Consider the following 15,646-nt stretch of genomic DNA (forward strand, 5'->3'; position numbering starts at 1 on the left):
AGTGGAAAGAGCCCGGGCCAGGAAGTCACTGGATCTGCATTCTAATCCCAGCTCTGCCACTTGTCTGCTGTGTGCTCTTGGTCAAGTCACTTCACTTCTCTGCACCTCAGTTACTGCGTCTGTAAAATGGGTATAAAGACTGTGAGTCCTATGTGGGACATGGACTGTATCCGACCTGATTAGCTTGTATCTGACCAGTGCTTCCCCTTTCAGGATCACACCTGGAGAGTTTCCAGTACTCCACCAGTCTCTGCTACAGGAGGGAGAGTCAAGCACAGGCATACCCATTCCATTTCTAGCTTGGGCAGTGGCTAGCAAGTGGAAGGCAATCTGCCGCAAGTAAAAACTCACCTGGGCAGGGGAGCAGCAGCATGGGAGAGAGTCGAGGGCAGACACTCAAATTTACTGCATGGAAGGAGGCAATGGTAAACCATGTCCATATTTATACCGAGAAAACTCTATGGATACACTACCAGAAGATTTCCAGGTGGGTCATTCTGGGAGAGATGTGTCCATGGAGGCCCTATGGGTCGGAGATGACTCGACAGCATAGAACAAGACAAGCCCCAGTGCTTAGTAAAATGTCTGGCTCACAGTAAGCACTTAACAAATACCATTAAAAAAGAGATAAATAATAATAACTATGTTATTTGTTAAGTGCTTACTATGTGCCAAGCACTGTTCCAAGTGCTGGGGTAGAGACAAGGCAATTGGGTTATCCCATGTGGGGCTCACAGTCTTAATCCCCATTTTACAGATGAGGAAACTGAGACGCAGAGAAGTTAAGTGACTTGCCCAAGGTCATACAGCAGACAAGTGGCAGAAGTGGGATTAGAACTCATGTCCTCTGACTCCCAAGCCCATGCTCTTTCCACTAAACCACATTGCTTCTCTATGTGGTGTTAGGTTCTTTAGGCACAAAAGGTAGGGCTTTATATAGATATAGATATGTAGATAAAAATATTATATATCTTATACTACATTATGTCTTGGTTTTTGAATCATCCTTTTAGTTTTTCAGATAGCTTTCACATCAGTTATTTCACTTTATCTTCATTATTCTCACTATACCACCTCTCATGGAGGATATGCCCATGGCAAGCCCTTCTTTTGGCTACTGATAGAGAAGCAGTGGACAGAGCCCAGGATGGGGGAGTCAGATGAACTTAGTTCTAGTCTTGTTTTAACTTCTCTGTCCCTCAGTGTCATCATCTGTAAAATGGGTGTGTTACCTATATTCCCTTCCCCTTAAAGTCTGAGCCTCTTGTGGAACAGGGACTGTGTCTGATCTGACTGATTTGTATCTATCCTAGTGCTTAGCACAGTGCTTGGCACATGGAAGGCACTCAACAAATACCACATTTCTTACTTATAGAGTCAAAACGCCAGAAACAGTGGCAAACTAAGCAGCCATGGTTCTGTCTACGCTAATTATGAGTCTGGCTTAATATTATCCAAGCTGTTGCTTGAAACCCCAACCTCAACTACTGGGATCAGACACTTCCATCCTAAATCACTGAAGACCCCTGGGATCAGATCCAGCACCCTAAAGGGTCCTCTGAAGACAATATGCTCACCACCTTTGACTGGGACTGTCAGCCTGGGAAAGACTGGATGAGAGGTCAAAAAAAAAAAGCCACATCTGCTTTCCTCACCATTCCCTCTCCCCAGTCACTTTCCTCAGTGTTTGGCATTTGAAACCAGCCTTTGAGGACACCCCTCCTCCTTCCCCCTGGATCTACAAGTCAGCTCTGTGTTGCTGTGCCGCCAGAGAGGTGTGCCTGGAAGACATCCTTTCCACCTCCCTCATCTGTCCAAAACAGACACACACACACACACACACACACACACACATATCCCCCTCACTGTGTAACCTGGGAAGGTTTGCCCACCAAGCTGACAAGAAAGAGAAATCTCCTGGGACAGCGCTGTGGGAGACTTCCAGCCCTCGGGGTCTTGCAAATGGGCTGGAAAATTCCTGTTTAATACATTTTTGCATTTCACACTTTAGGGGAAATAGGATCCGGTGTTGGGAGATAGTTTTTCCCACGGGTGTCCTATAATATATACAGGAGGCCAGTCTGTGTGGCCCTGAGACACTCACACATGCGCCTTGGAGTTTGCCAACTGGCCCCAGGATTCTGGGGCAATCCATGCTCCTCAAGAATTGCCTGTGCCCATCCTTGGGTGACATCTTAACTCCTCATACCCTCCCCCTGAAGGAGGAGAGTCATGCCAATTATTGGCCTTGTTGCCCAGGCCAGGGGCAGGAGATAACTTAGATTCAGGCTGGAAAAAGAAGGGGGAGAAGACAAAGCCATCATTAGCCATAAATTTTTTAGTGTGGGAGAATTTGGTTCCTCCTTTGTTCAGCCCTCTCCTGTAACACGGTAAATGCCACGTTCAGGCCGAGTCCCCCTACCCCTTTCAGATAAAGGGCAGTTTGCATGTTGTATCTAGACCCAGCGAGGATATATATAAATTCCCTCCGTCTCTCTGGGTCTATTTTTAGCACGGCAGGCAGTGGCAAAGGCTCTCCTCAAGGCTTCATCTCCTACAAACAGTCTTCACAGACAGCAGAGAGATAAATTTAGCCTGCAAGTATTTCTTAAAGAGACAGTAGCTCAGCTAGGCCCTCGCTTGCTAGCTCACACTGGCTGTCTGTAAGATCTCCTCTGTCTCCCACCCTCCCACCTTTACAGTTTTTTTGCTCTGATTTTTTTTCTCAATCTCGGTCTCTGCCACTTTGCTCATCCATTTCCTTTTGTTCTCTCTCCCTCTTTCTCCAGCCCACTCTCTTTTCTCTCGTTCTCCCCATTTCCGTGCCATGGGGCTCAGAGAATAACAAAGCTTTTTGGTTAACAGTCCACTGGTCATCCATGCATCATACGAAATGTGTTGGTTGATTAACGCTTTGCGAATGGCTAATTGAAGAAGAAGAAACTCTGAATACCAAAACACTGTATAAAATAGAAACCGCATTAAAGGAGGTTGAATGGATAGAGTTGGAATTTTTAGAGGATTTTGTGGGACAGGACAGAGTAACAGGACTGTGTTTTTGGACTAGTTATATAAGTCTGCATTTTTTCTAACCTTTCCCCCAGCCTCTCTGCCCAGCAAGTGTATGTCTTTCTCTATTCTCCACCCACTCATATACAGTATTGTAGTCTATAGAGTATTCTATCAACCTGCTTTTGCTCTATCTGTCCAAATACTGAACACACTCCTACCCCACAAAGCATATAGCATCCATATATCTACATCACAAACTTAAACATACACACACGTACTTTTACTACATAGCCTACACTTTTGCATAATCAATTCTTGGACATCCACACATTTGGTACATTTTCGCATACATCCTAACTTTCAAACCCATTTATCCCGAATACACATATGCATATATACAATAGTTTAGGGTTTTTGTGCAATCATCCCTGGGTTCATGTGTGCATGTGGGTGTGTACATACACACTTATATTTCAGGAACGCAAAGCTGCACATATGCATGAACATATGCATATATGAATCCCCTATATAAACTCTTCTTCATTTCCTGAAGCACTGCAGTTTCATCATCACACATTTTCTCTTTAATGGATTTGATAGGTCTTTCACTAAGACAAACATCTCTGTTTATCTCTCATTTTCAGAATCCTGCCAAAGCTACTGGTACTTCTTTGTCTCAGAGACAGACAAACAGGCAGGCAGGAGGACAGACAGACAGGTAGACGGGCAGATAGATATATAATCAGAACGCTCTGTCCCCTTCCCTCAGCTCATCATCCTCCACTCACCACCCTCCTCATGAAAGAAAAAAAATATCCAGCCAGCCCAGTTGAAGTGAGTCACAAAAGATTTAAGCCAGGCAGTTGAGGTTGAACGGCATTCAGGTCCCCCCCCACCCCAACTCTCATCATCGCTCCCAAGTTACCATGGAAACAGCAGCCCCTCATGCTGTCTGACTTTCATGTCTTCTTTTAATTTTTTTTCCTGTTCAGAATCACCACCACAGCAGCTTGCATGATGGATCTGCGAAGATACCCTCTGGACCAGCAGAATTGCACATTAGAAATTGAAAGTTGTGCGTATTTCTCCCTTCTTCCCCCATATTACTCCTCCCTGTCTTTGTCTTCCCCTTCTCTGTGCTCTGTATGTAGCAATAAGAGGAAAGGAAATTGGGGTGGGGATGGGATGGAGGGAATCTCCTCATGCTACTATTTTAAAATGGCATTCCTGAGGATCTCTGCAAGTTCAAGTTTTCTGTTTTGAATTGCCAGGACCAGAGATGGGTACTTTATCACCCCATGCTCATGTGGTCTGCTACTGCAGTGTAATACTCATGCATACTTTGGTCCACACAGACTGATTTGATTACCACACCGCTTTATTTTGCTTTCTCTCTACACGTGCCACAGCCAACTCATGGAAAAATGTCTCCCCAGTCACACCTTCCCAGCCTCACATGAAATGATATCAAATGGACATTTAGCCCTTAAGACCCAACCAACAGACAAAAACGAAATTGCTTTCCATGATATTATCTTTTCATTGACTTTTCAGAGTAATGCAGGACACCCACACTCAGTGAGTGTCTGTAACTCTGATAATGGGGGAGATGATATATAGTTGTCTTCAATAAAGCCACAGTCAAAAAAACTCACGGCCCCACTTAGAAGTATTCACTTGACACATACTGGTTACATTCCTGAAGGGCTAGGGTGGATAACAAATAGTGGGGCACAGCATGATGGGAATTGGAATGTAAATGAGATACTGCAGGCATTAATGACTGATGTCATAGTTGGCACCTCTTGGTTATTTCGAGACTAGTTTACGACAAAGAGAACAGTAGATAGGAAACTACCCACAATTCCCTGCCCTGTGGTTTTGCTTTTAATGCTGCGTTCTTGGGCAATTTGTAATCATTTCCTTTTTTTTCCTACACTCTCCATTATATTTAAGTCCCACTTAGAAGTCGAAAAGCAAAATCTATCTTCTTAACATTTTTATCTTTTTTCCACTTAGCCAATTTGAAATCTACACAGATCAGTTTGATCCGTCCCCTTTGCTCTGAGAAGTGGTCCTGTTGGCTGGACCAGAGCACTGAATCCTGGGATTGATTAGTTCCCCGATGCTTCAGAACCCGCAGAGGGAGTGCGAGAGAACTGGTGTTGTTATTCCCCGATGCTTCAGAACCCACAGAGGGAGTGCGAGAGAACTGGTGTTGTTACTGAAAAGATGGACTGAAGAGGTTGTTAAGGCTTGGATGATGGTAGTGATTCCTTTCCTCTCTAAGCAGTGAAGAGTAAACAAAAAATACAGGCATCTAATCACCAGAGAGCAACTCCTTCCCAGTTTGGACCATGTTAGAATTCTGATTCATCAGGCTTTTTAAGGATAGGCTACAGAGGTGACACCTTATATGGTTTATGGGTCTGGAAGCAGGGGACTGGATTCAATGACCTCAACGTCTCTTTCCAAGCGAGGATGCTCTGTCTTCTCGGATAAACCCTATTGGCAGCTTCTTGAATTCCCAAAGATGAGGTTCCCTTTGACTTCCAAGAGATAGATCCAGGATATCTGGGGAGTCTTGATGGGTATGGGGTATGTAGGGAGCCCTGTGACCTGGATCCAGGAAGTCCTGAGCTCCAGAATAGCCCCTAGTGAGGAGTTATGCAGATCTGGGATAGATCATCAAACAATATTGATAAAATCTACACATGGCCAGTAGTGGTAGTACAAACAGCCACTTCCAAGAAGTTACACGCCAAACACATGTTGGGTTAGCTTTTGTCATAATGCCAACACCATGGATGAAAATAGAAATATAGCCATGCCCAGGGTTTGTTTAGGGTTCCTTTGCCACTCATCCTGACTTCCTCTTGTCCTTACTCTCCTCTTACTGTGAAAGCTCCAGTAGTCCAACGAAACCTCTTTGGGGTCTCATAAGCCAGGACCCTGGTGTCCCTTTTAAAGATGATCCATGGAAAGAAATCCTGAATGAAAAGAAGCCCAACAGTTTCCTCAACCCAACTGTTCCAATGATTAGGAAGGATATTCTCTTCTGGATCTCTTCAGGGTGGAATTTGAGCCAGTAAACCTTGGAGTCTCCTGAAAAAAAGGACCTTGTCGGTGCCAGATCTAGAGGAATGAGTCCCAAGAGACAACTATTAAGGAGGGGTGGTGCACTTCTCAATGGGTTCCTTTGCATTTTGAGATGCTCAGCTTTTAAACCAATGGGAAATGTGGTTCGAAGGGTCTAGGGAGTTGTGATAAGACTGTTTCCCATGCATTGTTTTACCCCTGAGAAACTTCAAAGCCCCAAGCCGGCTCTGTTTAGGTGGGGCCCACTAAAACCTGACAGTGAGTTCCCCCTGCTGGCCTGCCGCGGTAACTAATGCCCACCAGCATTCCCCGAGCAGTCCCCAAGCAGCCTCTCAGCCTCACTTCCCAGTGGGGAACTCAGAAAGGGGGAAGAAGGTTTGACCTTTGGCTCCTCAGGCGACACCTTGGAGGGACAAGGATGAAGTCAACAATGTTGACTCTGCGACTGATCCTCTGAACCTTCTCCTGCCTCTTCCCTCCCTCCAGATGGCTACACGATTGACGACATCGTGTTCTTCTGGCAAGGTAACGACTCTGCCGTGACTGGGATCGAGGTGCTGGAGCTGCCGCAGTTCACGATTATTGAGCAGAGGCTGGTTACCCGAGAGGTGGTCTTCACCACAGGTAGGCCTGACTGCCCAACAGAAGCACCATTTCTCCCCTATCTGAAGTGAAGGACATTAAGTTCTGTGACATCTCATGAAGCAAAGGGGGTGACAGCACCCACATATCACCCCAGCTTTCTGGTTTAAAGGGTTATGACACCACATTCTCCCCATCTACTTGGCCTTTCCTACCCATTTAGAATGGAGAATGGTTGTCTTCATTGCCTTCCATTTCCACAATCTTTATTTCTCCTTTTCTGACTTTCTTCATTTCCTGCCAGTCCCGTTATGCCTTTCCCTAGAAGTCTCTGTTCTATTGCTCCTCTACACTGTAAGCTCACATTGGGCAGGGAACATGTTTACCAACAATGTTGTATTATACTCTCCCAAGCGCTTAGTACAGTACTCTGCCACAGTAAGCACTCAATACCATTGATGGATTACCTCTATCTTTTCTTATTTCTTTCTTTCCTGCCCTCCTTCCTACTTTAATAATTATGGACTTTGTTAAGCACGCACTAGGTGCTAAGCACTGTACTAAGCACTGGGGTAGATACAAGATAACCAGCTGGAACCAGTTTGGACCCAATCCCTGATGTGGGGCCTCAGAAACTTAGTAGCCCATCTCTCTCTATTTTCCCCATTCTCTCTTTTTCATTGTCAACCCCATCAGTTCTTTCTCAATTCTTCTAATTCCCCCCATCCCTCCACAGTCAATTTCTCCTCACCCATTTTACTTCTTTGAAACAATTCTTTCCTCAGAACCTAATTTTAGAAACTCTCTCAGCAATCTCCTCTTCTGCTGCTCTCCAGTCCCATCCCCTGTTGCTACATCTAAGGCTTCGTATCAGTCTTGATCTTTGCAGTGCCTGCACAGAAAAACAAACACCCAATTCTAGTCTCACGAGGGGACCATTCCTTGGAGAGCCACCCCTAGACACACCCACTGCAAACTTAGCCTCCTCCTATTCCTTAAAGGCTCATCGTACAACTCCCAGGAAAAAAAAAAAAACATGCACTTGGATCAAGATACCATCTGCCCAGGTAGTCCACAAAGGCGGCAGCAGCAAAAAAGCTACTAGAAGCTGAGTTAGGTAACTGAGTGCTGCATTAACAGTTTGAGAGTCTCCTTCCTCTTCTTTGTTTCTGTTTATGGGATCAGATCCAGGACTAGTATAGTCCCAACCTGGCCAATGGCCCCTTCTTTTAGTCCACCCACCCCCTAGCCCAGTTAGAGACCCAGAGTGCTCCTCTGAAGAGTTCTGCTAGGCAGAGAGGGAAACAGTGTTACCCAGTAGCTACAGCTTGGGTCTGGGAGTCAGAAGGACCTGGGTTCTAATCCCAGCTCCTTCACTTGTCTATTGTGTGACCTTGGGCAAGCCACTTCACTTCTCTGTGCCTTAGTTCCCTCATCCGTAAAACGGGGATTGAGATTGTGAGCCTCACATGAGACATGGACGTTGTCCAACTTAATTAGCTTTTACCTACCCCATCATTTAGTACAGTAGCTGACACTTAGTAAGAGCTTAACAAATACCATAAAAAAGAGGCCATGGTCAGTTTTCCTTGTGCTACAAGGCTTGCTGGTTCATGCTGGGATTTCTGGGATTTCACTTGCTGGTACTTCCTGGGAGTTTAGGTGGTGATTATTGTTGTATTGTACTCTCCCAAGTGCTTAGTACAGTGCTCTGCATACAGTAAGCAGTCAATAAATATGATTGAATAAATAAGTAAATGAGTGATTATCCAGCATGAGAGTTAGGGTAGCATTACATATGGATGGGATGAGGCAGGGGAAGCCATGGCTGACTCACAATTACAAATAAATCAAGGATTTGGTGTTCCTACCTCTCTGTGGTGAATCGAGTCAATTCACAAGTCCATCCCAAGGATTATCCTGCTTCAGTAGACCAATTGATGGTATTTATTTGGTGCTCACTGTGTTCAAAGAGCCCTGTGTTCAAATAATAATAATAATGTTGGTATTTGTTAAATGCTTACTATGTGCAGAGCACTGTTCTAACCGCTGGGGTAGATACAGGGGAATCAGGTTGTCCCACGTGAGGTTCACAGTCTAAATCCCCATTTTTTACAGATGAGGTAACTGAGGCACACAGAAGTTAAGTGACTTGCCCAAAGTCACACAGCTGACAAGTGGCAGAGCAGGGATACAAACCCATGACCTCTGACTCCCAAGCCCTTGCTCTTTCCACTGAGCCATGCTGCTTCTTTGACCCTGAGCAGTTGGAAGGGCACATTACAATAGAGTTGGTAGACATATAATCCCTGCCCTCAAGAAGGTGACAAGTGTGAGAGTTGTCACTTAATCTTCCATTCTAATGGGGGAGATGACCCATCTGGCATCTGTAGTGAGATGTTCATGCTAGGTGAAAAAAAAAAAAGATGATTGCTATCCATTTCGCTGCTCTGTGGGGCAGTAAGTGGAGGTGATATGCCCATTTGGTCATTAAAAGATTACAAGACTCTTCAAAGGAAAAAGATCCATAGTGGAAATATTTTTTTGTCTGCCTTTTTCTGCTGGATCATAAACTCCTTGTGAGCAGGGTTTGCTCCTACCAACTCTGTTGTATTGTGCTTTCTCAAGTGTTTAGTACAATGCTCTGCACATAATAAGCAGTCAGTAAATACTCGCTGATTGATTGACCCAAGTCCCTGCATGAGAAGAGTGTAGGACTTGGAATATAAGAGGAACAGAAAGGAGAGAAGGGTAAAAGTAAGAAGGGTGGCTAGGAAGGTTAGAAATGCACCATATTTATTGGATTATAAGAAATGCTTTTTCAAGTGCAGTAATCATTCTAAAATCTCTATGGATATTATAATTCAAACTTACAAACTTTTAAGATTTCTGCCTCAGAGAGTGGAAGTATCAGAGAAGGCAGGGAGTGAGAAAGCTTTTTAACCCTGATGGGCTAAGAAGAGACACTAACTGGCCAGAGTTTGATGTATCAAAAAAAGATACACTAAGAGGTAGCTTTCTTTGGAATGAAAATTTTAGGGAGATATCTTTTTCCCAAACTTTTCCTTTCAAAGCCTCCGGGCAACTTATTTCCAGTGTTTCTTTCGCTCTAATAAATATGATCACCCAAATGCGTTTTTAGGTGATGTGTTCTAAAGAATTTCTTCCTACTACCAAATACAAAAAGTCCAAAAGAAAGAGTCCATTCCTCTTCCATTGTAATCAAACTCCACTTCTGAGGAAGCCAGTTAAGTCATTCATGCACTCTAGATATATCATGGAGCTCCATTGATTTGGATTCAGATTGCTCTGTGAGCAATGGGATTTTCAGGGCAGCGTTTAATATACAATATGGCTGAAATCTCAGATGGGAATCTTCTCATGATGGTGATTCAGGGTAGCTATTATAGGGACAGATAATTCAGAGCAGCAGTAGTAACAGCTGGCCTCATGGAAAGAAAATGGGCCTGGGAGACAGAAGGCCTGGCTTCTAATCCCAGCTCTGCCACTTGCCTGCAGTGTGACCTTGGACAAGTCACTTAATATCTCTGTGACTCAGTTTCCTCATCTGTAAAATGAAGATTACCTGCTCTCCGCCCCCTTTAGATTGAGAGCCTATTGTGGGACAGGGAATGTGTCCAACTTGATTATCTTGTATCTCCTCCAGTGCTTAGTAGGGCAACTTGGCACACAATAAGTGCTTAACAATTAGCACAGTAAGTATTATTAATAATAAAAGGTAAACCTAGCTATAGCTCTTCCACTCTGGCCTGGGAGTCAGAAGATCTGTGTCTAATCCTGGTTCTTCCAGTTACTTGTCTCCTGACATGGGTCGTCACTTAATTTTTCTCTGCCTCCATTTCCTCAACTGTCCAATAGGGATTAAACACCTGCTCTCCCTCCTACTTAGACAGTGAGCCCCATGAGGGCCAGTGACTGTGTCCAACCTGCTAAACTTGTACCTATCCAATGTTTTGAACAGTGCTTGACACATAGTAATCTCTTGACAAATACCATTATAATAATAACAACATTACTACTAATAATAATAATAACTATCCTTCCCTCTGAAATGTTTCTGCCCCTAATAACCTTGCCTTAGACTGTTAGATAAAGCCCATGTTTGGTTTCTGGCTCCTAGGTTCATATTTGCGCTTGTCATTGAGTTTCCGGATCAAGAGGAACATTGGCTACTTCATCCTTCAGACCTATATGCCTTCTATTCTCATCACTATCCTATCCTGGGTGTCCTTCTGGATCAACTATGATGCCTCTGCTGCCAGAGTGGCTCTGGGTAAGTTTCTCACTTATAGACCCTCAAAGTTCTCTAAGGGTTGCTTCCCTGTAGTGCTGAAAATCAGAGAAATAGACATTTGGATAGTGGATGATCACATTTCCAAACAAATTCCAGGAAGTCATGAAGCCTGGTCCATATATGAGGGAAACCCCTTATGGGCAGAATGGGTGGTTGATTTGGGCATGGAGTTAAACCCAAAGATCAATCCATCAGTGGTATTTAAGGAGTGTTTTCGGTGTGCAGACCACTGTACTAGCATTTGGGAGAGCACAGTGTAATAGAGTTGGTAGACACATTTCTAGTGCATATGGTGGTTTAGTCAGACAGAAGCAATAAAAACACGGCTGGTGAATGTCCCAGCAAAGCTAGGCCCCATAAAGTTTGCCCTGGTACCATAGAAGACTGAAATTCCCAAGGTTTTGGAGATTGACTGTGCCATCTGACAATCAAGTTGGCATTCCCTGCATAGGTAAAGAGATGCTTAGTTTTGACTGCTCTGGGACTTTATAAGGTCAAGTTTGGAAATCTGTGGCAATAATTATTCAGGGACCTCCATTCCCTACCCCAAGGGGGACGACCCCCAGCACGTCATTGGTAGAAAGTAAGTGCTGAGTGAGTGCATGCCAAATTGGGTTCCCAGCAATTTGCAACAGAAAACTGGAGAATCCCCTCAATAGATGGAAGCTCAAGAAGCCATTTCCCTATCTCTCTTCTTCCAGGCAAGGGTACGAGTAAACCATCCTCGAAAGATTCTGACTGATCTTACAGGTTAAAGAGTCCCCAGCCTCACCACAGAAATAATTTTTTTCTAAGCCAAATGAGTCTCAGGTTCCAGTCTCCTTAGAGATTGAAGTGACAACTTTGAATTTTAAAATAAAGTCCTTTATGAGTTACAGTATTTGATCCCCAGAAAATTATCCCAATGTTTATTTCCACATGTAAATGTTTGTGATGTTTGCCGAAGGCTGTAGGTCAAACTTTGCAGATTCTGTTTGGAACTTAAAACAGCAGGGAAAATTTCAGGTGGGGGACTTATTTCTATTCTTTGCAGGCAAAAAGGGATAAAATAGAGGTTTAGAGTGACAGGGTTTCATCCTTTCACAAATAGCAGACATGGAGTCCCTTCCAGGTCTCTGAGGGTGTTTCCTGATCTCTCCTTTACCTCAGCAGCCATGCATCTGAGGAAGGTAGAGAAGGTAAAATAGCCTCTTTGAGCTCTTCCCCTGGGGGACTGTTTCCATAAGTGGAAATCCAGTTTGCTTTCTACCCTCCAACCATCTCTCATGGGCACAGTGCATTACACCCAGTGGGAACTCAACAAATACTCAACAAATACAACTAATTCAGAAATGTCATAATTTCTGCACTTGTACTTATACTCCTTTACAAACCAGTATGGCTAAGAGATCCTTGGAGATATTTGAATCCACTCTCCCCCTCCCCTTTGATAATCACAATCACTTGCTCTCAAAATTAGGCAAGTAATTCAGGTCCAAATTTGCTGGATTTTTTTGCACATCCAGAGTTTCACAAAATTCCAGTTTAGTCCTTGCACTAGATGACACCACTAGACACTATCTCCAACACTCTTGACAGCATCTTTGGTTGCACCCTAGACTGTAAATTCCACATGGGCAGGGATCAACTCTACCAATTCTATTATAATCTCTCAAGCACCAATCCCGGCTCTGCCGATTGCTTTCTATGTGACCATGGGCAACTTGCTTAACTTCTCTGTGCTCAGTTTCCATATCTGTAAAATGGGGATTAAGTATCTGTTCTCCATCCTAGTTAGACTGTAAATCCCATGCGGAACAAGGACTATGTCCAATCTGTTTAACTTGTATCTATCCCAGACCTTAGAAAAGTAAACACATATTACACTTTAAAAAAATACCATAAAAAGCACTTAGGACAGTTCTCTGCACATGTAAATGCTATCGATTGATTGTTGTAGCTGGAGCAAGAACTATCATTTTAGCTATCCCCAACTGGGCAGGGCAGGAAGGTCAGAGTAAAATCGAACCCTTCAATTCTTTGAACAAGATCTATGCCTCGTTGTTTGCAGGAGTGACTACTGTCCTTACCATGACCACCATCAACACTCATTTGCGGGAGACCCTCCCAAAGATCCCGTACGTCAAAGCTATCGACGTGTATCTCATGGGCTGTTTTGTCTTCGTGTTCTTGGCCTTGCTGGAATATGCCTTTGTCAACTACATCTTTTTTGGACGGGGCCCTCGGCAGCAGAAGAAGCAGAATGAACGCATCAATAAAGCCAACAATGAACGCCATCGCTATGAAGACAAGAGGGTGAGAGAGCAGGTTTGTCTTTCTCCTTCCTGTTAGCTTGAGAAAAATGATTCAACAGTAGTAACTCCATATTCCTTCCCTTCCTTCCCAAGATTGGGAGCAGGGTGGCCAAGTGGAAAGAGCATGAGGCTGGGAGTCAGAGGACCTGGGTTCTAATTTCAACCCTTCCAATTATCTGCTGTGTGATCTTGGGCAAGTTACTTAACTTCTCTGTGCCTCAATTTCCTCATCGGTAAAGTGATGATTCAATGCCTCTTTTCCCTCCATCTTAAACTGCGAGCCCCATTGAGACAGGGATGGGGTCAACTTGTATCTAACCCAGCGATTAGAACAATGCTTGACGCATAGTAAGTACTTAACAAATACAATGATGATGTTGATGATGATTATGATAATAATAATAATTCCTCTGGACACCTATGGTATAAGCTCATCCCTAGACTGCGAGCTTGTGATGGGTAGGGAATGTGTCTGTTTATGGTTATACTGTACTCTCCCAAGTGCTTAGTACAGTGTTTTGCACAAAGTAAGCGCTCAGTAAATAGAATTGACTGACTAGTGTCTTTTCCTAGAGTAAAAGAAAACTTTAGTAGCTCCCTACCTTTATCGAAGTCAAGACTAAAGGATTAAACTACACCTCTCAATCAGGACCTTTTACCTAAATGGCTTCTGATTTGGAGTTCCTATTTCCAAGGAAAATAAGAAGGAAGCAAGACATGATGCTACTATGAGCCTGATGAAGGACAGAAACTGTTTCTGATTTGATTATATCTACCTCAATGTTTACCACAATGTCTGGCAAATAGTAAGTGCTTAACAAACACTGCTATAAAAATATTATTACTCTCTTTCGGAGGAAAAATTAAATTTAGTGTCTCCATTCTAACCTCCCCCCCCCCCGCCCCCGAAATAGATATATTAAAAAAACCCATATATCTAGAAATTGAGCAAGGGTTTGTGTTTTTTTTAAATGAATGTATAAAGCTTAGTAATAGCCCATGAACACTCCTAAGGAACATTCCTATATTGCTTGGTGACAAGGAGAAGTAAGTCCTTCTCGAGTTCCCTGCAGTACGCAGGGACCAGTCTCCTTCGCAGCTGGAAAACCATCCCAAGTCCTCCTTTTTTTTTCAAGAACCCCTGTATCCCTCGGTTCTTTTACTGTAGGTGGACCCCTACGGCAACATCCTTCTGAGCACCTTGGAGATGAACAACGAGTTGATGTCTACGGACATGGTGGCTGGCGTCAGCGACTCCCGGAACTCCGTCATGTCCTTCGACAGCTCAGGAATCCAGTTCCGCAAGCCCCTGGCTTCCCGGGATGGCTTCGGCCAGCACGCCACATTAGATCGCCATGCCCCAATGGCCCATCACACCGCTGCTGCCCGTAACCGTGCCAACTGCCGCCTCCGCCGGCGGTCCTCTAAGCTGAAGCTCAAAATCCCGGACCTGACTGACGTCAGCACCATTGACAAGTGGTCCCGGATCATTTTCCCTATCACCTTTGGATTCTTCAACCTCGTTTACTGGTTGTACTATGTCAATTGACACCCGCAGACTCCAGGAGGAATAGGAAAAGACACTCGGACAATGGCGACACAAGAGTGCTGTGGTCCTTTTTTGGTTTGCGTTCTTTTTTGTTTGTTTGTTATTTGGTTCATTGGTTCGGTTCTCAAATTCTCTTCTCTTTTCAGCACATTGCAAACACGGAATGGTGGGTGGGATGGGGAGGGAGTGGGAGGGGAAGGGTCCGGGTGGAAGGGAGGGTTTGTGGAGTTGGGGAGGGCCTGGGGTTGGGAGTGGGGATGGGGTGCGGGGGGTGGGGGGCTCCTTGATGTTGATTCCTTGCTGGAAGACTTTCACTGTTGTAAAAGACAAGAAACAAACTGACAAAACAAAACAATTTTTTGAAAACTGTGCGAACCATTTGGAGAGTTGGGGCTACAGGGGATAAGAGGGAGGGATCGATTTCCATTGACTGAGCCTCTTCTGCACCACGGCCTCCTCCATTTCACTGTCATTGCATACTTTCTGATCTCTGTTACTCTGTCTCTGTCCTCCCTTACTCTCTCTCTCTATATACCATTTTCTCTTGCTCTCTCATTCTCCCACTCTTTCATTCCCCTGGTTCTCTTTCTCTCTCTCACTTTCTCTTTCGCTCACTCTCTCTTATTCCTGGATAACCCCAATGGGACAAAGAGTTCCATTTCCACTTCGCATGAGTTATGGTCTTTCTCTTTTCCTGCTTATAATTTGAGTGAAAAAAAGGGATCTTTTCAACAAAAAAGACAAGCGAAACAACAGTTGAGGCTATTTTATTGGAAAAGTTGGGTTGGGTTGGGA

General features: G+C 44.2%; 1 protein-coding gene and 1 non-coding gene across 3 annotated transcripts in view; both read left to right on the plus strand.

Moving 5' to 3' along the window:
* The window catches only part of LOC100083721 (gamma-aminobutyric acid receptor subunit beta-4), a 131,603-nt gene extending 116,585 nt beyond the window's left edge, over nucleotides 1-15,018 (plus strand). The window contains exons 5-9 of one of the 2 annotated variants that reach the window (XM_029067648.2): nucleotides 4,005-4,087; nucleotides 6,598-6,735; nucleotides 10,835-10,987; nucleotides 13,059-13,315; nucleotides 14,471-15,018. In XM_029067648.2, the coding sequence (XP_028923481.1) occupies nucleotides 4,005-4,087; nucleotides 6,598-6,735; nucleotides 10,835-10,987; nucleotides 13,059-13,315; nucleotides 14,471-14,851 (1,012 nt within the window). In that variant the 3' untranslated portion in view covers nucleotides 14,852-15,018. The remainder of the gene's footprint in view (nucleotides 1-4,004; nucleotides 4,088-6,597; nucleotides 6,736-10,834; nucleotides 10,988-13,058; nucleotides 13,316-14,470) is intronic. The other variant, XM_029067649.2, reaches the window with a different exon arrangement.
* LOC114813043 lies at nucleotides 204-341 on the plus strand. Its single transcript, XR_003760654.1, has one exon. It is a non-coding gene; the product is annotated as a small nucleolar RNA SNORA7 (small nucleolar RNA).
* Nucleotides 15,019-15,646: the final 628 nt, after the last annotated feature.

The sequence above is a fragment of the Ornithorhynchus anatinus genome, chromosome 6 (genome assembly GCF_004115215.2).
Source record: "Ornithorhynchus anatinus isolate Pmale09 chromosome 6, mOrnAna1.pri.v4, whole genome shotgun sequence".
NCBI lineage: Eukaryota > Metazoa > Chordata > Mammalia > Monotremata > Ornithorhynchidae > Ornithorhynchus > Ornithorhynchus anatinus.